Source organism: Typha angustifolia, chromosome 7, assembly GCF_048772165.1.
Source record: "Typha angustifolia cultivar Huaian chromosome 7, ASM4877216v1, whole genome shotgun sequence".
Taxonomy (NCBI): Eukaryota; Viridiplantae; Streptophyta; class Magnoliopsida; order Poales; family Typhaceae; genus Typha; species Typha angustifolia.
The window spans coordinates 14,840,034-14,864,927 of NC_133245.1; the positions used below are offsets into that span (position 1 = coordinate 14,840,034).

General features: G+C 37.0%; 3 protein-coding genes across 5 annotated transcripts; 1 reads left to right on the top strand and 2 right to left on the bottom strand.

The window, feature by feature from the left end:
• The first annotated feature begins 573 nt into the window (after nucleotides 1-573).
• On the top strand, nucleotides 574-2,647 carry LOC140763820 (probable aspartyl protease At4g16563). Its single transcript, XM_073102183.1, has one exon. It carries the CDS (start codon nucleotides 727-729, stop codon nucleotides 2,206-2,208), a length of 1,482 nt encoding a protein of 493 aa, XP_072958284.1. The 5' UTR covers nucleotides 574-726; the 3' UTR covers nucleotides 2,209-2,647.
• Nucleotides 2,648-7,765: 5,118 nt separating this feature from the next.
• On the bottom strand, nucleotides 7,766-10,924 carry LOC140763137 (bifunctional adenosine 5'-phosphosulfate phosphorylase/adenylylsulfatase HINT4). Of its 2 annotated transcripts, XM_073101200.1 has the most exons (7): nucleotides 10,646-10,924; nucleotides 10,435-10,563; nucleotides 10,294-10,340; nucleotides 9,379-9,455; nucleotides 9,227-9,293; nucleotides 8,175-8,252; nucleotides 7,766-8,075 (listed from the first exon to the last, which is right to left on the bottom strand). In XM_073101200.1, the coding sequence occupies exons 2-7, from the start codon at nucleotides 10,546-10,548 to the stop codon at nucleotides 7,976-7,978; spliced, it is 483 nt and encodes a 160-aa protein (XP_072957301.1). In that variant the 5' UTR covers nucleotides 10,549-10,563; nucleotides 10,646-10,924; the 3' UTR covers nucleotides 7,766-7,975. The 2 variants fall into 2 exon arrangements, with proteins under 2 accessions (XP_072957301.1, XP_072957300.1); XM_073101199.1 differs by having other exon boundaries at nucleotides 7,767-8,075; nucleotides 10,435-10,923.
• A 509-nt stretch (nucleotides 10,925-11,433) lies between these two features.
• LOC140763633 (chaperone protein dnaJ 13) lies at nucleotides 11,434-23,933 on the bottom strand. 2 transcript variants are annotated; one of them, XM_073101913.1, is made up of 13 exons: nucleotides 23,672-23,933; nucleotides 22,281-22,567; nucleotides 20,598-20,795; nucleotides 20,366-20,480; nucleotides 19,947-20,033; nucleotides 19,259-19,347; nucleotides 18,321-18,405; nucleotides 16,782-16,835; nucleotides 15,491-15,571; nucleotides 13,745-13,822; nucleotides 13,082-13,321; nucleotides 11,780-11,887; nucleotides 11,434-11,692 (listed from the first exon to the last, which is right to left on the bottom strand). In XM_073101913.1, exons 1-13 carry the CDS (start codon nucleotides 23,807-23,809, stop codon nucleotides 11,636-11,638), a joined length of 1,617 nt encoding a protein of 538 aa, XP_072958014.1. In that variant the 5' UTR covers nucleotides 23,810-23,933; the 3' UTR covers nucleotides 11,434-11,635. The 2 variants fall into 2 exon arrangements, with proteins under 2 accessions (XP_072958014.1, XP_072958015.1); XM_073101914.1 differs by having other exon boundaries at nucleotides 22,281-22,599; nucleotides 23,672-23,870.
• Nucleotides 23,934-24,894: the final 961 nt, after the last annotated feature.

Genomic DNA, 24,894 nt, shown 5'->3' on the forward strand with positions numbered 1-24,894 from the left:
CGAATATCCAATAATGTAATGATTCTTAAAAAAAATAATAATCATGTAATGATTAAACGATTCAATTATTTATTCCAACCAGAGAGGGTGATGGATGTCATTTGGCTGATCAGTTGTTGGCTAAGGATATGGATGGGAAATCTCAAATAATTGCAACAAAAGGAAAAGAATTAAAAGGGGAGGAAAAAAGAAGAAGAGAAAAGTGGTAATGGTGGGAGAGTTTGATACGAAGCTTGTGACAGTAAAAACTCGTCCAAGTGTCACCGTTTTAATGAGCTATTTGTATGAAAAAAAAAAAAACTATTAGGTTGTTGTAATATCATAATTAATCTCTTAAAACTGAGTGTATTACACCTTTTTTATCATAATAAAAGTGCGCAGAATTTATCCAATATTATTACTGTGTGTAACTCTATGATTATGTGGAGCACTTACGAATGCGATGACGACCCTTTGAATTGAAGCCCACGCCTCAATTATAAATTTATAATGATACTTAAAACCCACCTTATGAAACTGCATTCAATTCGGCACCTATTCGTTTTTTTACCCAAATATTCGACACTACGTCATTGAATTGAAGCGCTCTCTCTCTCTCTCTCTCTCTCTCTTCTCGCCCAGGTCGAACCTTCCTCCTTCCTTATCCCAATACAAATTCAAAGTTCCAAACCCCTTCTTAAACCTTCTCTCACTCTCTGTCTTTCTCTCTTCTGCAATATAACAAAAATGTCAACTTTGTACTTCTTCTTCTCCTCCCTTCTCTTCCTCCTCCTCGCCTCCCAATCCCACTCCCACTCCCACTCCTTCCTCATCCCTCTCTCCCACACCCTCCTCCCTCTTGACAACTATTCTTCTCTACATCATCTTCTCAAGACCTCCACTCTCCGCTCCACCAATCGCCACCGCCACCGTCACCTTCCCGATCACCATCACCACCACCACCACCACCATCTCTCCCTCCCCCTCTCCTCGGGAAGTGACTACACCCTCTCCCTCTCCCTCGGTCCCACAGCCTCCCCCACCACCGTCTCACTCTTCATGGACACCGGCAGTGATCTCGTCTGGTTCCCCTGCTCACCCTTCTCATGCATCCTCTGCGAGGGCAAATCCCCACCCAACTCTCCTCCCCCGCCTCCTCCGCCGCAAGAGACCCACCTCGTCTCCTGCTCCTCCCCTTCCTGCTCCGCCGCCCACTCCTCTCTCCCCTCCTCCGACCTCTGCGCCGCCGCAGCCTGCCCCCTCGACGACATCGAGACCTCCTCCTGCCACTCCCATCCTTGTCCTCCCCTTTATTACGCCTACGGCGACGGCAGCCTCCTCGCACACCTCCGCCGCGGCCGCCTCTCCTTCTCCCCCAATCCCAACCCCATCTCCCTCCCCAACTTCACCTTCGCCTGCGCCCACTCCGCCCTCGCCGAGCCCGTCGGCGTCGCCGGATTCGGCCGCGGCCCGCTCTCCCTCCCGGCCCAGCTCGCCGCCCTCAACCCCTCCCTGGCCTCGAGATTCTCGTACTGCCTCGTCGCCCACTCCTTCCTCCCCGACCGCCTCCTCCGCCCCAGCCCGCTCATCCTTGGCCGCGCCGCCGATCCGGACCGTCCCGACCTGGGCTTCGTCTACACCCCTCTCCTCCCCAACCCGAAGCACCCCTACTTCTACTCCGTCTCCCTCGAGGCCGTCTCTATCGGATCCACCCGGATCCGAACCAGACCCGATTTGGCCTCTGTCGATAGATCCGGTAACGGGGGGATGGTGGTGGATTCGGGTACGACGTTTACGATGCTCCCCACTGACACCTACTCCTTAATAGCCTCCGAGTTCGATAAAAGAATGACCAAGTCCGGGTTCGACCGTGCGGTCGAGACCGAGAACCAAACCGGCCTCAAACCCTGCTACTACTACCTCCCGAGCCGGAACTCGGGCCGCGAGGTGCCCGGTCTAGCTCTCCACTTCAAGGGAAACGCCACCGTTGCGCTGCCCCGCAGGAACTACTTCATGGGGTTCAAGAGCGAGGGGAAGAGTGTCGGGTGCCTGATGCTGATGGACGGCGGCGGCGGCGATGGGGACGAGGAGGAGTACAGTGGGCCAGCGGGCACACTGGGCAACTTCCAGCAGCAGGGGTTCGAGGTGGTCTACGACTTGGAAGGCGGACGGGTCGGGTTCGCGCGCCGGCGGTGTACGGCGCTCTGGGACGAGCTCGCACGCGGGTGAATTCCACGTGAAATGCACGCGAGGGCATTTTGACCTCGTTTCATTTTGGAGGCACACGTGTGGGGTTGAAGGTTGTTTGGTGTACTTGTGTACATATCCACGTGACCTGGAAGGGTCTGGAAACATCTATGTGGTATGTGAATAAATCAATAAAAAAGTATGCTGGGTGTTTTTATACGGTGGAGGATCTTGTAGACAGGTGGTGTTTATACTTATATATCTTAAGTGGGGATTCGTTTAGCTCTCAAACTTTATTATCCTACTATAATGAATGGAGTAGAGAGTAGAGAATAGTGTGGTCACCCTTACTTTGGATCGAGGTATTTGTATGAGTATATGATGGGGGGTCTGCAAGAGCGACAGCATGCGTTGTCATTGTATAGTAAAATCCTAATGAATGTGATTTGCCCCCACACATCATATGATTGGCCAAATAAAATATCTCATTGATTCGGTGTCGTGGAATCCAGCTGGACATGACTAAATATTTTTTTTATTTTCTATATCTGTTTGTAAGAATGTGGAGAATAAGCTTAGATAAGCGACTACGAACTCTCCCGAAAGATGAGGAGGAGGAGGAGGAGGAGGAGGAGTAGGAGAGAAGTGACTCTCAGGATAAATGGGTGGTGATGAGCTGGAAGTGAGCTGGAAGTGTCCTCGTGTGGCCTCGGAGCTGCAAGTCCACCAGGCTGCTTAGACTACACTCCGCCGATTCCTACCAATCTACGGGTGCCAGATAAGAGCTTCTATAAAGCTTCCAATCAGTAATTAATGGCGTCCTTCTCTCCATTTTTAACTAGTATATATATATATATATATATATATATATATATATATATATATATATTTGTCTTATACAGATCATTATTTCTTTTCTCTGATACTGATACTGTAATTATTTTTAACTATTTTATCAAGAAGACAATTTTTTTTTCTCTATCTCTAATTCGAGAGTAAAATTTTAAAATCTCTTGCTAGCATGTAGGGCAATCAAAAAAGCACTTGGGCTCACGAGTCTCAAGAGTTCGGCTCATTAAGAACCCAAGCTTTAGATAAGTTAAAGTCGAGCTAACAAAATAAGCTCAAAAGAATTATCAAACTGAGTTGAACTAACATTGAGGCTTGTAATATATATATATATAAAAGGTTTAGAAACATTGAATCTTAAATTCAAAGGTTGGTAAGTGAAGAAAAAAAAAAATCAAAGTCTCCGACCTTCATTTCCCCAAACTCATCGACGGACCATCTTTAAATCCTCTCCACCAAAATTGAAAACCCATCTCCACCAACGACCACTCACCACTGAAATCCAAATCCCATATCGTAGTAAGCTCAGTTTGTGAAATCCATCTTCACCACCAAATCTATATCTACTACTCAAGCTCGGTTCATTTACATCGAGCATCCTCACCAATGTTACACCGAGGTCCTTATTAGAGCTGGTTACACCTTCACTGAGCTTAGAGTGATATAAAGACTAAGGTTAGGGTTCCAAAAGGGGCCTTTGTGAGGCCCCAACAGAAGAGGATAGGCATGATCGACACAATCAAGGATGGAGAGTCAAGGTGTTGATGTTGGTGCTACGAGAGCTTTGCTCTTTCTAGTGTGGGAGATCTACAAAGACTCCTTCGATCGAACCCTTCGTTGCTCCACTCTCCGATAAGCTCTCCCAGTCATTGATGAGGGCTTATTCCGACGAGACCAAAATGAAGCTAATGACGATGTTGAGGCCCTCTTCCTCCTCCGCAGCCTCATTGATGCTCGATCCCAAATTCTCCATGCTAAGTCAAGTTGTTGAGCCGAGGTCAAATTTCATCGAGCTGGAGATGAGTCGAGCCGAACTCAGCTTTTCAAGCTTGAATTGAGCTCTAACTAAACTTTTTAACCTCTTGAGTTGAGCCAAGCTAGGCCCTGCTCACTAAAACTCGTCTCGTTTACACCCCTATGTGTAACTCAAATGTTCGATTTACTATATATATACAAATAATCTTATTCTTATATATATATATATAGAGAGAGAGAAGATATTCACGACTTTTAATTTGCTAAATTACTAAGACTTTAATTTTTAATTATATTAATGAGATTATGCTCAAATGATTAAAACGGTTCATATTAAATGAGCGTAAACAGATTTAAATTTCAAACGGTACCCGTTCAGTTGGACGTCGTGACGAATGTATTATTATTTGCAAGAGAAACCCAAACTAAGTGGCATGCTGGCAGTACGGAACGGTGGGTCCCACACTGAGGCGCCAGGCGAGAGAGGGACAAAGACCTCCTGACACAGTGAGAAAAGAAAAGAAAAGAAAAGGAGGAAAGATTATACGTAAATCTTTGTTCGAGGATGGAATAATAAATCAAACAGCTGTAAGGCGTACGTGGACGGGCGTGGTGGCCGTCCTTGTCATCGAGTTGGCCACGTCTTCCTATTCGATAGTTCAAAAGCCCTGACAGCTTGGCGTGAATCCTTTTTAAACCTACAAATTTGGTTTTGAACCGAAGAACGAAAGTGATCCTACTCCTCCTTCCTATCTATGAGTCTGGTTTATGATACATATCATTGATTAAGGTTAATATTTGATGATTTTTTTACATAATCTAGACTCACTGTAGAAGTTTGCAATCATTTTTAAAAAAATATATATTCTGATATCATACCAAATTGATCTAAAAGTTCAAAACTAGATTGTAAAATTTCAATATAAATAATCTTAAAACTTTGACTAACTTAACATATGATGGACTTCTTCAAATATCAAACTCTAAATTGATTTCTAATTCCTTCAAAATCTACTTCTAACAAGAGAGAGAGAGAGAGAAAAAAAAGTAAGCACAATTTTATTCATCTAATTAGTTAATTAAAATTTTAATATTTTTTAAATAAATTTTTAAACGAAAAGGAATTAGTAAAGTGACTAATTGATAATTGATAGGGAATCAAAATGAGGACTAAAGTGAACCACAAAAAAAATATGGGCCAAAATCCAATGCTCTCCCATCTTTGTCGTTTTGCATAAGCAATGTTGGGAGGTGAAGCAAACACGATCTTTTAGTTGCCCACCAAAGTGATAGTAGTTTCCCTCACTGTCTTAGCAAGTGGGCACCTCGTTTCCTGCTCCATTGTTGGTTTCAGCACCAAAAACAATGCACTCATTATTGGTATAAGAATAACAAATGGCTTTTTTAAACAGGATCATTATCTTGTTTTAATAGTGTTTAAGGTTATACCCTTTTTGAATGGGTCAAGAAATAATAGAGAGTGGGGAGATCCACTTTACGAGACTCCAACTCCTACTCTGACTCTTTTGCTTGGAACAAAGGGTACCACCATTAGGAGTTATCCCAATCACCAAACACCATTATCACGTTTCAATGACATCGTAGGGATTATAACCCTTGGCTTTCTTTTAAGGTTGGGGTATCGTAACTCGAGCCGCTCGAGTTTGAATCCTCACAGTTCTGTCCAAAAGCTTAGAAAAAGATGTTGAATCCCTTGGAATATATATAACAGTGGACTATAAGATGAATGATTAGCTTTAACCATTCCACCCACTTTTGTAATTTTTACATGTTTGCCACCAAAAATTTCTTTAAGTATTATAGTTGTCACTGCATTCTTTAAAAAATCATAATTACTATTGAAATCATTAAGCTATTTTTAAAATATCTTTTTATTATAACTGATCTTAAACTAGGAGAGGGTATAAATTGCTAAAAATAGCTCAGAAGTATAAATTGTCAACCGATATTTTTTTAGAAAAAAGAGTTTAAGAATCATTTGTTAGTAATATTTTATAAATATTTTATTAAAGATTAATTATAATGATAATTCTGAAAGAGTCTAAAGATTTTGGTAACAATTTTGGTATTTTAAAGAGTCAAAAGATATCCAGAGTATTTTGTTCAAATTGATGGAACAAAAAGCTCTCAAAAGAGGTGGTACTTTGAAAAGGCTAAAGATCTGAGGCAGTTGTGTATACACATGTAGCTGGCCTGAAACCTGAAGATGATAGTAAACCTGCATCTTAAAGATCAAGTGTTCCCGGAAATTTTATCTATATGACACAATGACTTAAAAGAGCTCCCCTGCCAATCTAATTATCAAGTGAAAAAGAATAAAAAAAATCTCCAGCATTCAATCAATGCAGGCTGTTAGATATTTAGTACAGTTGTTCTGATATAGAACACCGGATGAACTGTTGCTACTGTTAAGAGCTCTTCTTCCATACTCATATTTTCATGTGGCTGTTTAGTATGAAAATCAAATCTATCCATTGATGGACCTAAGATATAAAGGAGATTTTAATATTTTATACTAATTACTGTTAAAAATTGGCTCAAATTTAGTTTTCAGTAAATTCCAGCATATATCAGCATTTTTGTATCAGTACGTTCGAACGAGCCCTGAGAGCGTTCGAACGAGGGTTCCACACAAAGATTAGGTGATCCATGCGTTCGAACGGCCCAACCGCGTTCGAATGCAAACCCTAACCCGAGAGCAGCCTTTGATGCAGGCGTTCAAACGGCCCAGCCGCGTTCGAACGCAAATCCAAACCCAAGAGCAGTCTTTGATGCAAGCGTTCGAACAGCCCCTCCTGCATTCCAACGCCCCTTTGGTTCTACTGCATCGCTATTGGGCACATTCGAACGCGCTCCTGAGGGCGTTCAAACGTGCCCCCGAGGGCGTTCAAACGCGATGCGAAAAAACTTCAAATATGAACCTGCCTATAAATACTAAAGTGTGTTTTTAGGGCTTGATAGTTGGAAGAACATTTATGAGAGTTGAGCTACCATTGTATTGAGAGTTATTAGAGTTGTTAAACTCTTTGTAAGTAAGTGATCTGTAAAGTAAAGAAGATTGCTCCGCCCGTGAATGCAGGTACATCGCCGAACCACGTAAATATTGTCTCTCTCTCTCTCTCTATTGTCTTTATTGCTTCCATTTTAAAGATTGCTTGCATTAGGATGTTTAATCCGTGATTAAAACTTATTTAGTGCTATTCTATCACCATTAACACCTTATTAGAGTTTTTCCCAAACATTGCTTTGGTTTTCATCACTATTCCTATTTGTGATATTTGGGGGTGAAGGTTTTGCTTCCGCATCCTTCACCCATTTGGGTATTTGCACAACAATTACCTCCTAAACCAGTTATGGAAAGCTGCTAAAGAGAAGAGAGAGATAAGCATATTTAAATTAAACTCTGTATTGATTTGGAACCAATATTAGATTTGAATCCTATCTTTTTTTTTAAAAAAAATCGGTTTTAAAGTATATCATGGGACAAAAGAAGAAATATATAGATTGGAGAAAGAGGGTTGAAGTAGTCTGTTATCATTTTGAATCAGATAAAGATAGATTTGAATGTATCTCTTATGAATGGTTATCTTTTTATATTCAGAAAGGAAAGAAGATATATTTCGAAAAAGAGAGCGTGCATACATAACAACTTCTCAATGATTTACTAGTTCTTAAATCCGTGATTAAAAAGAATACTAGGAAACTTGTACTAGATATAAAAAAAATCAAAGTAACTGGCTATGTCGTCTGTAGGATTAATATTAGGAGTTAGAATGGGGTATCATCCTATCGAAGTGTTTGCCTATTCGTTAATTCTCATTTACTGCAATATCATGATATTCATAACCATGTCATCTGATAATTATACAGACAGAGTACAGAAATGACAGTATGCAAACTCAGAATAGGTAAGAATAGAGTTTTATTAGTACCAGTTTCATCTAACATTGGGTTGATTTCACTGCTATGAGTTGAGTGTTGATGGTGGTTTTATCCGCTCCAACAAATTCTCAGCCTCTTGGAAACCTCCAAAAGCCATAGGTGTATATTTAACACACTTCCAGCTGTCATTGAGGAGGAAACTGTGAATTAAAAATCCCAAGAAGTACTTAATTATAAAAATTGAGGTGCAAGGAAACATTGTTTTACACTTTGAGAAATACCTTGGTATGAATGGTAATGCTAAACAATGAAGATGCAGATGATTGACACTATTTAATGGAGGCCGATGAAAGCCAAATCTGCAATATTGTATAAGAGAAAGTCATGAAAATATCAATTTTAGATGCATTCAGGATTCTAGGAACACTAGGCGTGAAGTAAATCTTTATGATCTGTATTCTCATGTATTAGGTCTTCATCTAAGGTATATACTTTTCAAAAGAGTAATCCACAAGATACCGGAACTTACAACACCACAACCTGCAAAACTGTGAAATGTGAATCCCAACTCAGAGTCAATCAAAATTTGAAGGCAAAATTCAACAAGTGTTCAGTTAAGGTTTTTGTCAAATTACAACTGATATGACAACAGCTAGCTGGTTGGGCCTTAAAAAGTACAATTTACTGGAGATGATTCCAGCAAGTAACAAGAAGGTATCTCAAGACACTCATTGTAAAATTCCTTAGTTCAGATTGTATATAATGCATAGTAGACTGTCTCTTTCATGACTATATAATGAATCACGTATCCTGGATCTAATCATGACTACCAAACCAAAGGGACTAATTACACTGAGGTAGATTTTTTACTTTTCAAAAAGAAAGGGTAAGAATAAAAAGCTCCGCCAACAATGTATTACAAATGTATAAACAGGGGAGCATAACTAATTCCATTAATTGGTAGACAAGATACACTAAGTAAACTTCAGATTCCAAAATTGATAGAAAGATAACCAAAGCTCCACTGAATTTAGTAAATTGACAAAAAAAATCCTCCTGTTTAAACAAATCAGAAAGCATAGGCTCCATACCAGTCTCTAAACTGCTAGTGTTCCCTTATTACCCCTCAAAAGAAAGAGGAGATAGAAAAAAAAAAGCCTGCAGATAGCTCAATCTAATTCGAACAAGTGGTTGTCATTACATAAATAAATAAGAGGAATTAAAAAAATTCTTCAATTAACTGGACTGAATTCATATTTTCTTTTTCTTTATCTGTGAAACACTATACAAGGAAGAAACTTGACCATATATTAAGAGAGTTACCCTAAAATACCTGTGAAGCTCGGATTCAGGTGCATCTCTTTTTAAAAGATCTTTTCCCACGTTCAGCATGTGATTAACTGCGGGCAGAAAAAAGATGGCACTTAAACAAAACTAAAATGACTACCCTCCCTACTCATGATTTAAAAGAAAGTGTCAGAGTACCTAACTGATGATGTTCTACTCTTCTTTGGAGTTCGTTCACAGTTGATATGTGCTCTACAGGTATAACAAGATAGTGCCTGTCACATATAAGAATCAACAGTATTGAGATTTGCGTATACTCACATCAACCAGATTATTGAAAATTCCACTCGATTCTACAAAACAATCAGCAAAAGACTCCTGGTGGTAATTAAGATTACAGCAGAAAAACTATTATCATAATTGGGCGGAACAATAGCAGCATCATAGTTAAGTCACACAATATTCATAACAGACTATCGAGCTGACATGCAGCTGCTACAATTGGCACAGAAGTAGCACTAGTCATTTGAAATGATGCAATTATCTTTTTTTACTAGCAACATACAATATCAGAAATTACCTAACGGAAAAGGGAATGGTATTAATACCAATAGTATCATAAATTTGTTATCTTTTCCTCTCCAGAATCAATGGAGAGAGTGCCTTAAGGTTCGTCTATGCTTCTACGAATCTGCAGATTCCAATTTCTTGCTTACTGTGATAATATTTTGGTCAGATCAAAGCAACAGCCATTATTTATAAAGAAGTTTATTTCAAGTCATATATGCAAGGTGCTGCATTGGGGGAAGAAGATTGACTAATCCGTTGCAATTTTTTTGACTACGAGAAAAGAAGAAACTCTTATAGACAATCGAAAGATAGAAAAATGATGGCCCAATTATCAAAATCAATCACTACACTAGAAGTACTAATTTATCTGTGATTCATGTCATGATTAGATCCAAGCATATGACTCAATTATCAGACACTGCATGAGTTCGATAATCCTTCGTTAAAGACAAACTCAGCGGAAGTAATAACTAGACATATAAATACCTAACAAGCAAAGCCAACAAGAGGGGAAAGATGAGGAAGAGGTGTTTGAAGAAATACCTGAAAGCGGATGGTTTGATGTCCGGAAAGGCGACGACCCTCTCATCCTAAACGTACCAATAATTACACGAAGAACATAAGTTCGACATAGTTAACAAAAGGAAATAATCGAGGAAAAAGAGAGGAAGAGAGAGATCCGACGGCGTAGAGGAGAGCAGTGGAAGTGGAGCCTTGCACAATCTGGCAGAAGACGCACGGATTCGCCATTTGCTGCCCCGGCCGTCGTGAGCTCAAACAAGACTTCAGAAGTCGCATGCTCTGGTTCTTACACTACGACGGACGAGGTCAAAATGTCACTTCAAATTGCAGCTTTATTGCGAGGAGAATGGATTATGCGCATCTAAGAAATTACATTTATAGACCGAGTACGATATCCATGACTTTCTCAAGTGGAGGAGCAGAATTACTATGTTTATTCGAACTAGACAAGCCCTATCTGGTTTTCTATGCTGGAATTTGGAGCAATTTCCCAAAAGACGCGCGCGAAGACCTAGATATATTATGTAAGCACCGATTGTTAATTTTTCAACTTCACATATAATTTGAGTCCATCTTACGAAATAATTCAATCCATATCCATAACCGACACATAAATGGATGCAAATCTAAGCCTACGCATGCAGATGATTCCTTATAACACCACACTTGGATAAAGGAAAACAAATCAGAATACATTATAAACAGCATCTGTCCACCAGGATCGCCCCTGGGGGTAATTTAGCTGTTATCTCATAATATGGCTAGCAATTTGCAGTTGTCCCCGCAACAAATCCTGCTCGAATCTGTCCAAAATATGGGCAAGATGCGAGCACCACATAATCACTGGCTCTTTTATTTCCAAAGATGCCATCATGCTGCTGTCCCATGAGGCCATGAGTACAAAACAACCATAAATCAAAAGGTAAAGTTTGGAAGGGAACTGTAATCTGTTAATGAGAGGCATTGCGGTTATTTCTGATGCTGCTAAACAGGTTTTCCATTAAATGACATCAGTACAAAGTGCTCAAATTACAATGATTTCTCCACAAAAAAAATGTTCTCCATTTACAGTGGGCAAGTATCTGAGCCATCTGAGGTTGGAAACATCCATAAGATAAATAAGATAAACTGTTGGTGATCTTGCTTCCTAACCCAATGAAATTAATCAGAAAAAGGGTAAAGAACAATTTTTAACATAGGAAAACAAGCAAATATTCCCATACAAAAAGCTCTCAATTTCCCAGGAAAATTGATGTTGGAGCAAAACTTCAAGGAAGCGTAAATGTAGTGCCTATGCACAGCAAAGGTATGCAAAATTGTTTGGGCACAACTTTTCATATGATGAAATAATTAACGAACAGAACTAAATATGATGCTCCTCTTGAGGTATTAGCAATTCATCACAGTCGTCAACCACCGCCTGTGAACAATCAACAATGAAATAATACAGATTATATAAGTAGAATCCGTCCATGTCAACAGAAAAAGAAAAAGTATGCATCAGAACCTTGTATTTCTGGCCCTTGAAAAGATACTCCACTAATAACTGTTTAGGCTCTCCAGGACAGGGATCACAGAAACCCATTATCCCAGATTTCTTTATTCCCTCATGAAGCTGCACATATGAATAATGAGATTAAACATTTTATTACCTTTTGTAGTGCAATTAAATTAGCTGTTCAGAATAAAATTAGACATTGCATTCCCAGTTAAGCTATTCTGGGAAGCACTGCCCCAATTTCCTTCTGCATTTGAAATTGAACAAATGACCAAAGAACACAACTCATACTGTCATTTTGGCAACTAAAAAGTAAACAGCTCCTAGCCTCCTACTATCAATATTATCAAGGTGACACGAACACTGAATATTTCCACTCGCCCTTGTTCTGGTGTATATCTACCAAATTATTACACTAACATGGTCTCAAATACATATGGCAATTATCAAGATGCAGCTAACATGATAAGCCTATAACTTCATGGCATGTTACATCCAAAAATTCCGACGTACTGCCAAAATTTTAGAATCTTTTGGTCTTGGACAAAATTTTCTCATTCTATTACAAGTAATAAGGCCAGAAAAGGCATATTATTTGCAAACACTTCTTATTTTTCCCACAGCTTTACAAATTCCTATGGTATATATATAGTATTGCATTGTCATTGAATAAGGCATGTGCACCTATAAAAACACCCAAACAGAAAAAAGAAACATTAAATACAAATTGCCAAAACAATGCATCTACTCTTCTAACCTCTCCTAGTAAAAACATCTATGTTCTATCAGTACTTAGCGGTTCATAAAACAGGTTCCTCCAACCTTACATTACCCCCTCAATTGTCCATACTACTTCAGTAAATGCTAAAGAAACATCTGTGGTTTATGGCAACACTCATTGGAAAGATGTCACTTTATTGTACAAGGATAAATTACAAATTCTCTTGTTTTCTCCAACTTAAGAGTCTATCATAGTGGTCTTGATCAATATACACCAGCATAATTATATCATGTTGAGCATTGCTATCATGTGTCATTCATATTAGTTTGGAGTTCCTTCTGTGGCACTGGCAGATGTATAAAGGATGAAAAAAGTAAAGTAGATAATCTCAGCACTTCAGCTAATAAAAGATCGTCATTCTCCTACACATGCTCTTGTACAGATGCTGTGGAACAGGATAAATAAGATAAAGTACAAAGTACAAACCAATTGAACCTCAGGACATATTTTAGGCTCCCAAAATAATTAATCACGTCTTTAAAAAAATAGATGATGGTAATTGAGAAACTACAGGAATATCATCTACGTACCTTAAGCTGCCCAGGTTCAGTGACCAGAAAATTCAGCGGCAGTGTTACGTCTAGGATTTGTGATGACACATCGTCGTTCGCCTCACTGTGCTCATTTCCTTCTCTAATAATTCTACGATTGCCATATATTGCACTTGTTATGACCAACCCCTCCTTTTCCATTTGTTTTTGTTTCTTCCGATTGGAAACATTCTCCAACAACTTTTGCGCTCTTTTAGCAGCTTCTCTTGCTTCTTGAACCTATATACAAGCAGGTTTTAATATAAGAATATAGCATTAGCCATTAGCAACACCAAAGATGTAAACACGTATAACAGACTGTAACAAACTATGAATTACAAAGCCTTAAAGGACAGAGATTTACCCTCTTTAAAAAAAATGTGTTCGTTATCATCGATGGATATGCAACATCATTTTAATTACACAAATGTGTACAAAAGATTACAAATTCTACATGAATCCACTGGAGTATAAGCATGTGTTGAGTGCAATTTCAATGACATTTAGCATGCATATAGAGAAAGAAATAATATGCACATATCATGTACTGCACCTAGATGCAAACAAGCCTGTGTATAAGTCAGATGATACAGAAATAGTTCTATATTCCCACAAAATAGAAACCAACAGAAAAGATAAGAATATAAGGAACATCTGATCTACCTGGACTGATAAGTTCTTCATCTTCTTTTGAGATTTCCTCCTTTCCCTCCTACGGTAGTAAGGTTGAACTAAGTATGTCTGCAAGAACAACAAAGCATTTTTTATTGTTGAGAGAAAGAACAACAAAGCAGAATTTACATCTTTGGTAAAAGTAAACAGATCCTAGCTAGATGGATAAGAGTATTCATGTGTCTACCGTAAAGGCTGCCATCATCTCCTTAAGGAACTAAAATCTTCACACTCCAAAAAACCCATTTATATAACATATAAGCTTTCTGTGATTTCTCATCAATGTTTGGAAAGGGACATACTAGAAAAAAAAAATTGAAGTACTATATGGCACAATGAAATGGCATTGCTATACAGTTTAAATGATATTTATAACAATATACAAATGAAAATTTACTATAAAAAAGAGGGAAACTTTTCACATTCGTCAGCTTTTGGCATCAGCTATAAATCTCAACTACTGATGTTTATTCATAGATCAATATTAATCCATCAATATTTGCTTAAAAGTCAAAACCATTAGATCAAGTTTCTTAAATCCAAAATATCTGCAAAACCATAAGGAGGTTTTGTTATACAACTCACTCTCTCATAATGCTAAGATTGATATACTTATACCATGCATTTTAACCTGGAGTGCGTCATGAATTATAAACTATCATATTCTTCTCCTTAGCATAGTAGGCTCACCATTAAATCATAGGATGTCCCTAACTTGTCTTACATTCCTATATCACTTCAATAAGTAGTTCGCCATTTTTTCAATCCTATCCAATTTACCTTATAGCATCTTTATAAACCCTTTGATCCTCAACTAAGCCTACTCTCCCTTTCTCTTGAACTTTATTATCTAACTTGTAATAGAAGGTACCATAAGCATTAATTATAGCACCAAGCTATCTTAGTTTCTCTTTTGGCTGCTTGCACTTTCTTTTGCACTTCTCTAGTTCATGATATTCTTCTAAGTTTGTTTCTTGAATAAATTATTTCAATGCATAACTCTTTCAACCTCAAGTAACTCCTGCTAGATTCTACAGGAATCTACGCAAAACTCCAGAAGTTCATGTTATTCTGTATAGTGGTAATATATTATACCTTTCTTTTCCATTTTTATAAGTCAATTAAACTTTCAATTTCAACAATGCGTTGCTTTTCTTTTTCATTTGTTAAGGGAAAAAATACTGTTTGCTAAAGTCTGAACATATGATCTCCCCCTATACAAGGATACAGTTTTTCATATCTAGTTGATACTTGATACTCCCCTAGACAAGAGAATGTATTTTTCAACTAGAGATCGGATCACTTTTCAACAGAGACCAAGCTAGACAATGTAAACGGACATAATTTTAGTTATGGTCCAGCTAAATTCTGCATTTTCAGTAAGTGATAGACGATCATCACCGACTCAATAATATCTGTACTTTAAACTCAAGAACTTTTCCCTGGAGATACTCTACATTATTTTAAAATGTTGAACTGAAAGAATTATTAACTGTTCATTTAAACAACTCTTCAAACAATAGGGCTAAAAAAAATCTGAAAATATATGCAACCTAAATGACCCACCAAGGACTCTGGAATGTTTTAACTTTATCATGCTTCCAGTGAAAAATGAAACTGAACGAAAAAAAAAAGAAAATAAAGTGATGAAGGAATCAGCAACTTTATCATGCTTCCATGAAAGATGAAATTGAAGGGAAAAAAGGGAAAAGCATATCAGAGGAAAAAATATGGAACCTTAAGCAGAAAATAAAGTGATGAAGGGATCAGCAACGCACTGCTTGCGACTATTGCATTTATCTCACTTGAAAGCAAGACCTGCACAATTTTGAAATGGAGATAAAGAGATGAAACAACAATAAGAGACAGAATATGATGAGGTAGCAAATTTGAATAATTAAGATTGACATCTTGATATAGAAAGCAACAGCCACTGATCTTTCCAAAGCTCCGATCTTAGAAATAACGCCAGCCACAGAGAGTGGATTATTACTCAGTCATTGTGCAAAAGGAAAACCCACAAAGTCTGCATTAACTTCAAAATTTGAATTGTAGTGTGTGTGATGCATTACTAAACACTTCTCCCAATGATCAATCTACAACGATACAAAGCTTCTGGATGCTCGTAACATTGCGAGACAGAATCAGTTCAAGGAAACTCTCCACTATATTATTCACTATGCATACTTAAGCATTACATATTATTAAGAAGAAACATGAATGTTGCAAACCATATCCATCCATCACCAAGAAAGAGAAGTACAATGACAGCATTGGAATATAAAAGCTCACTTCTTCAATGGAATCAAAGAACAATCTCGGTGAACATAAATAAAATCCTCATTGGGTCACTTCACAAGGTTAGCCAGTTAGACCATCAGTCTCGTTTAACCGTCTTGTTATTTTATCCCTTGATTTGATAATCTTAGATTAGTGGACCATCTATTATCCAGAAGGCACATGTGCTCCAAAAGTTTCTTGGTAAATAAAAGACCATACAAAAAGTTTTAACATAAATATCTGGTAATCTGATGCATTTTTTATGGCATATATTTTCAGCAAAGACATTTCAAGTGAATTGCCCCCTCTCAAATATTTCCACTAAGCATCAGCTTGCCTCTTCATGCTCATACAACTAGCAATAGTGTAATGACAACACATATTGTGAAAGACATATTTTGCCTTTTGGAGCAAAACGGTAGGAAAAGGAAGAAAAATGACACAGAATGCACTAGGGAAAGTAATAACTGAGAGACCAACAAAGCAGTCCAGTTCTGAATCAGCTACTCTTCTATATCATGGATGTCAAAAAGAACATTAAACAAACATAATATGACTATTAGACTGCATTTGGAAAAATATAATAGAAATGCCATTCTGCATTTCAACCAATATTACATACAACATAAAGTGAAAAGGTAAAACATAAATATCTTATTTATTAAAATGAAGTTAAATATTTATTACATCTAAAATACAAAGACAGAATTAGTGACTGCAGCCATGAGAAGCATAAGATTCAACTTACTGGAATTACTAACTTTTGACCTGCACGATGTAACTCAAACTTCCAAGAGATACCCTACAAAAAAAATCATTATTAAATTACTTTAAAAGCATTGAGCAACAAATACAACAGTGCAGATGCCAACTCTTCTAACAGTTGACAATATAGATGAGGTTTTACTGCACTTTATGAAACTAGCTCAATACTGCAGAAATTGCAGATTATAGCAATAGAGAATTTTCACTGGAGTAAAACAAGTTGACCAAAATATCATATTACTTCCAACTTCCTAACCATGTTTCTTTAACAATGAAGATTTAAATGCTCCCAATGTCCCAATGTTATCTGATCAAGATCTGGTCAGTCTCAGACTAGTGACTCCTGACCACCAGTGGGTCAAAGGGCTTTTCTCAAATCATATATTCTCATGCAGTTAGAAACATAATCTCAAACATTGAAAATATATAAGACAAAGAAAACGAATTAAACAAAGCAATATAATCATAGAACTGAAAAATGAGGCAGATAAATAACAAGACCTATTGTCCTCAGAAGTAGCAGATATCATTTCATTATAGAAAAATTGAATACCTTCAGATTTGTTTCAACTGACATATCATGTTTCCTACTAATTTATGGCTTAATGAGGGATCCAACAATAAACTCATGAGGACAATAATTTGACTCATCATCCTTGATTACGACCTTATTGGGAAACCGAAGCAAGGATTCACACTCACTAGCATAGCAGGCAAATAACAACAGAGCAGACTCATGCTGTGCCACTGCATGTTGATAAAAGAAACATGTTCATGATGGTGGGCAGAGTAATGGCCATATGTTGCAGAACCCGAGGTCACTCATATTTGTATCCATTGGTATAGAATGTTTATAGTAATTTATGGCTTAGTGATATGTGCCGTAGTAAACTCATGAGTAGTGAGAAGAATAACAAATCATACTTTATTACGGCCTCGTAAGGAAACAATCGGGCAAGGATCACACCTCTGGTAGGGCAGGTAAAATTAAGAACCATGTGGACTCATGTCATGCCAATAGCATGCTGATATAGAAAACAAGATTGATAAAAGAGGGTACAGAAGCTCCACTAGTGAGAGAGCTCCACACAGTGAGATATTGCTTCATCTCAAGTGAACATACAATCAAGCTTGTCTACTAAGAATTAACTGTTAATGTCTTATACCAGAACTTGCATTGGAGATGATCAACAAGCCTACAGCTCTACAATGAAAAATCTGAGAACCTCATATTTGTAGCACAAAGAACTGGCAAATTACCATGCCAACTGGCACGTTAAGCTGTAGCATAACCTGGGACAGTGGTACGCAAAACCCCTATTTTTAGTCATAAAATAATTGGAATGTCCATCCACTTCCGCATAAAAAATTACACTTCAGAGATGTAAAATATGGATATAACAATGATTCACATGATTGACTCATTTTTAAGCAGAAGCAAGACAAGTAGAAGCAGAATAAGCACTGGAGAGTAGAGACATCAAAATGAGGAAAAGGTTAAAAACTGAACATGATTAGTCACCTGAATTCCTATAGTGTAGAGCATCCGTATCATGCTAAAATCAGATATTCGTCTTCCACCGCCGATTTCAAACTCAAGAGCAGTGCTGCAAAGGTTCATTTCAACAAGTCAGGAACTCATATTGGTGAGTCAGATAATAGTTCACAGCTAACGCTGTCCAGTGCCTGAGGATATCGAGAAGAACAAGTAATCATGAAACAAGCACATGTTTCAGTGTCATGATATTAGAAGTGTTGCTGAAAAGAAAAGGTCAAGATCGATCAGCACCAAAAAAGATAGAATAAAATTGATTAGATATATGGATAGTCAAACCCCTTGGGGGAGCAGTAACTGGGAAATACTTTATAAACAACAAGATGATACATATGTCCAACAGAGAATGGATAGTGCTTTAGTAGAAAAATTCAATTCAATTATAAGGATATAAAATCAATTGAATAGGAGGGAAAATAGAAAAAAATGACCTGATTCATTGTACACTGTTTGTTAGAGAGTAAATAGTTACATGGAAGAAATAAATCATGTGATCAAGCCTCCTTGAGTAGCATATTAGCATAATAGCATTTGAGAAATGCCATATGCTCAAACCTTCAATATTCTCTTGTTATCAATTGTATCTACTATTAGCCAGAGTATCATTTCCTATTTTAACTAAGAAACTGAAAGAAATTGAGGAAAAGGGAAGTGTGAAAGAAATTGGCACAATCATTATGAAAATGAAGGAGATTAAACAATAACAGAGGGATCCACCAAGGGATATCATCCCCTTTATTAAGAACGAAAGGATAGAAAAGAGTTGAGTCTACAATATACATAATGGAAAGAAGTATAGGATGAATTTAACAACATTCAGTTTTCATACATCTAAGACAAAAGAGGATAGAACAAATAGTAGAAAGAACAGAATAGAACAGAACAATATCGAACATAGCATATACCTTCCAATCCTACCAGCAACACGGCCATGAGATTTTGCAGAGAAATGGTGAATATAATGAGCTGAGGCCCCAAAAGAACTTGATCCAAACTGCAAATGATAGAAACTTCCAAGACTGAGAAGTCCAGCAAAAACTTTTAAGCAAATCTACAACCTGCCAAAGCTCAACAAACCACAGAAGACCTAATAGAAACAATTTGTGCTGAAGATTACATGCTAAAGGCAACAAATACAGGACATGCACCAATAAAGGCTGTCCTACATGTTAACTCCCATATATCAGAAAACCAAGAATGAGATGTAATTGGATGAACTGGATATGGAGAACTAATAACTCACAATTCACATATACATGGCCCCTTGTCCAATGCATTAAAAAATTACGAGGTGTGAAAAAAGAAAAAAGAAAGAATATTGTATCCATATTTAAGATAAAAGAGGTTAAGCCAACATAGCTAAACTCCAACAAGAGCCTGATGGTTTGTAAAAGAGGATATAAGAAGCAAACGAATAAGCTTTAGCTTGATAAAAGAAGTTTCCCAAAGATTAAATTTAAAACAAATAATTGATTTCTAGAGATCGGAAAGTGAATCTGATCAGTTTCTAAATTCTAACATCTGATCAGTTTCTAATAGTTGTTTATTTATATTAGTAAAATATATGCCCATGTTCACAGAAGGATTAAATACCTTCACTTCTCCAGCAGCAGAAGTCTTTTCATCTTTCTTTTGCCACCCAACTGAGATATTTGATTCTGCTCCTAAAACAAGTTGTATCTAAACAGAACATAAGGAAAAGATACTCAATCCTCATAAATACAAAGGAAATAAAGAACCAGATGATCATGCTGGCTGCATCAACTCATAACATCAAGAAAAAGAGAAAAAAAGTAACATCCAGATATAGAAAGAGAAGAGTACAGAGGTGTTGGACAAATGCTTGCAAAATTTACACCAAGTAAATTAAGTATACATAGAGGAAAACGAAATGTCAAAGCATTTTAGAATCAACAGACAATAATAGAACTTTGATATATAAAAAGGATATACAAGAAGCAATGTATAACAAACAAATAAAAATTTAAGAAAAAGGAAAGAAGACAACATACATTACCGACAGTATCTTCAGATAGTTGGCGAGTCCAGGTGTTGGACAGATTGACTGATCCGTCTCGCAAAGAAATGGCCACGCCAGTTGTCGCTGTTGAATGAAGTGAAACATGACTGAACAAAATGGCATAATGACAAAATTATAGTACTTATATGAGTTGTTTATGAAACAAAAGTCAATAAATAAACATGTAGACTGTAGAGTACAGCTTAATCTTAAGAAATTAATACCGAGATGTTTGGAAGCCAACAAGAGCACGCAGACCAGCCGTTGCCATGAACTCCATTGAAGCAACTGGTGATATCTGGTGTCGAAGAAAAGCTGTTGCAGCACCAGTTCCAGATTTACCATTAACAATCAAATTGCCAACAGCTGCAACTGCGTCGCGCTTGGATATCTGCGACCGAACTTCACTAGACATTGCCATTCTGTCATTTTCCACCATAATTTTAGCAATTAATTAGAGAAATGGATTAACAAGCACTATCAGATACTTATGAGAAAAGCATAAATACATACACACGTTGATATGATGATTAATTAATCTATGCACTAAAAATCAACTGGAAAAGATTGTCAGGGTAATATTTTGGAAAAAAGAAAGAAAGAAAATAATACTTGGTATAACAAAGTCAAGAAAAGATAGTTGGATGAGGTATTGAGATAGGATTAGGGGTGAAAACAGGTCGAATTAACTCCGACCCGACCCACTATCCGACCCGAATCGGATCAGATTCGGATAAAAAATTTCTATCCGACTCAGATTCGGATAAAAAATTTCTATCCGACTCGGATTCGGATTCAGATACGGATAGAATTTTTGAAAAAAATTCGGATACGGGTCGGATAAATTTTTCGGATTCGGATACGGATATCGGATATCCGTTTACCGGCATATTTTTTTAAATGATTTACAGTTTTTATAGTTTGCTTATTTAAATAGTAAGTATTAATATTATTAATAATAATACATTATATATTATTTATAGAGATTAATTTCTCTAATTTTATATATTTGACATAAAAAAATTTATTTATTGTAAAATTCTTAATAATTTTATGTTAATTATATTTAAATAAAATATTATAATTATTTTAAATTTAATCAATATCCGTTTAAGATCCGATCCGTTATCCGAAAATTATCCGTATCCGTTTAATTAGGATATGGTTTTAAATTTTGCTATCCGTCAAATATCCGAATCCGTATCCGAACTAAAAATACGGATCCGGATATGGGTTGAGCACTATCCGATCCGTTTTCACCCCTAGATAGGATGCAAGAAAGAGATGCGCCCCAACTAGCAGCCAAGAAAGATGAACTTTTTCTATAAAATAGCAAATGATATAAAAAATTTAATAAAAACTTGTGTTCAGTAGTACTTTCATTTCAGATATAGAATCATCAATTGCTTAATATCATGTCCAGAAGTTGCAGCATTATAATTTCAAGAAGAAGAAAGCTCCATTATTCCTAATATAGCTTCATCAATAGTTTAGAAAATAAAAGAGAAGTGCTAATAAAATTGATGAGCATAGAACTTCTTGATTGACAAGTTGGCAACTTGAGTTACTAAGGGATACTCATTTATAGGGCAACTTATCTGATGTTTGGGCATTGACATGAGTCATGAGAATGAAACTACTGAAAAGAATACCAATGCAAATTTAGGCACTGGAAGTCCAGAAGACTAATAATCTGGAAATATATAGAACCAATGCAAGTTGTAAGAAACAGTTTCCAACTAATGAAAGGAACTATCACCATTAAATGAACTAAGGCAAATTTTTGCTACTTAAATTAGTACTAACCTATAAAACAACTACGTCAGCAAAAGAAGAAAAGAAAAATCTGTAAGTAATGTTCACCAGATAAAGAAAGACATAATAACCATCTAGATGACATGCAGTACCCTGTCATAATGCTCCCACCATCCAGATATTGTGGCAAAGATAAATTAGCAAGAAATGAACTAGTGGACCGAGCATGGGCAAACAATTTCTCCTCTTCTTTGCGGCGTTTCAATCTTTCCAATTCTTCCTTAATATCCTCTGGTTTGTTCAGCTTTGAGCCAAGCTCCAAGCCCGAAGTCAAGCCTTCCATTCCATAAATATCATAGATCTGTCTTTTGTGCGCATCTGTTAAAATTTCGTATGCATCACGAATTCGTTGAAAATTTTCCGTGGCTACATCTTTCATCTGATAAAAGAAATACAGAGTAAATAATTCCTCTGCAGAACAAATGGTAAAGCATCATTGAGCAATGTCAGAAGGCAATATATTAGAACATTCAAAACTGATATACTGTATTCAGTGTAAATCTAACTAAAATCAATTTGAACCTCAAGATTGAGTATAAATCCTTCTACATGAATATGAACTTTCTAATGACTGGTCTGTCAAAACTCAAAATATTAACTTTAAAAATTTGTCAGTATTCAAAATTAAACAAATGCTTGATATTACTTGTAGATACCAATGATTAACAGTTAAAAAAGTTATTGGGCTAGTTATTATATAACCTTCATTGAAGTAAGAAGCAAGATCACCTTAGAGAAGCTTCAACTTTTTTCTAATGGAAATAAAAGAAACTTAAATATAAATTTCCCATGATCTCTTTTGTGGATTAAATATATATCCTCAAACAATATGCAACAGATGGAGAAACATCTTCTTACTATATGAAAGTGTTTGGTTATTTCAATAAGCGACAAGTGAAGAAATATAAAGATTATATTGGGAGATTTTCAGGAGAGTTGTTCAACATGACTAGCAGTTGAGCACTATCTTCATAAAAGATGTCGTCAAAACTTGCTTTACATCCTTGAAACTGTGAACCAGTAAGAAATTCCCGTTTGCCATGCTATTTTAACTAACTTGATATCACCAAGTGGGGCCAGGGGCTAGTGTAATCCAAAGATGTCGCCCTCCCAAATTTAGAGGGTGTCTATCGATTGCACTAGCATACGCTTCCTCTCCCCTGCCCACCCCACCCCCTCTTTTTCACCCAAGCCCTAAAAACAAATAACAGAATAACAAACTAAGACGTGGCCATTGTGCATAATAATTAGTAGTATTATAGCAAGCTGGATGAGTCACTCGAAGGCAATCTCAACCATGAACTAAAAATCAAATTGCCTACTTTCTCGTGAATATAACTCAGGTTTGAATTAAAGATTTTGATTTATCCAAATTTCATTCCACAGATATCCACGAGGCATCAATCCTCCAAAATTGAGAACTCACGAACCACATCAGAGACCAATCACGCCAAAGAAACGACTAGGGTTCGCCGAAGGTCACCTGGGCATCCTGGTACTTGTCCGGGTGGTAGACTTGCGCCCATTGACGGTAGGCCTTCCGGATTTCCTCGTCCGAGGCATCGGGGGAGAGGTGGAGGAGGGCGTAGATATCCCTCTCCGGCGCCTCCGCTTCCTTCATCTCTCTCGAACCCCCTATTCTTGGGTCGGCTTCTTGGAAGTGGACTCGAACGGTAGGAGGAAATGGGAGCTGAGAAGGAGAAGCGGAGTTTGCACGGGTTTAGCCTCTAGGGCGAGGGTTTAGTGGGAGAAGGGAAGGTTAGAGCGCGGAGGGTAGAATCGGAAATAACCGCTAAGATAGACGGGTTTGGAATCTTTAAATACAAACTGGGCCGAGCTATGCAAATGGGCCTCAGCAGTCCATGGGCCGTTCGATCAACCCAAACATCCCACTCAAAAACCGGCCCAGCCCGGTTTTGGGCCCGAACCCGGATCCGTCTCGGCCGGAGTGCTAAGTTAAATAAAAATAATTTCAAACTTTATTTCTCGAGATAGATCCATAGATAACACTCAAACTTAAAAAAGAATTAGTATAATTATTTTATAGCTATCAGTAAAACACTAAACTTATAAATATTTTACTTTCAATTGAAAACGCCGAAATGTTCTTCTTAGAAAACGAATTCAGTGTGTTGAAAAGTTTAGTATTCTTTTATTAGCAAAAAATGGACAAATTTTGAAATTCGAATTTGGAGGAGCTATCATCTTCTCTTTCTTTTTAATATTCTAAGAGCAATCCTATGCGTGGAATAACTACATCATTCTAACACGTATATCTTTTTCATATTTTTAAAACAACATATTTTATAACAAAAACTAATTATGGAGCACAAAATTATGATGCTATAAATTTTTTCTATATATTTTTATATATTTTTCATTTGAGGCCGGTTTAAGATTCAAACAAAATTATTACATTTGTTTCTCCTTTTTATTTCTACAATAACATGTCATATAAAATTAACCATTAGTAAAAAGTTATGACAGAAACTAAGTAGTTCAACACACTAGTGAGATGCTAAATAATTTAGCAATTTTAATAATACGGCGCTTAATTATTTAAAGTTTCATATAGAAAAGATAGAATTCTTTGTCCCTAATAAAGCGTTGAAATATTCAGTATTTTTATTTTAATAAAAATATTAATAAAATCAATATTTTACTTTAAAAAAATACGATGTTGAATTTATCAGCATTTTACTAACA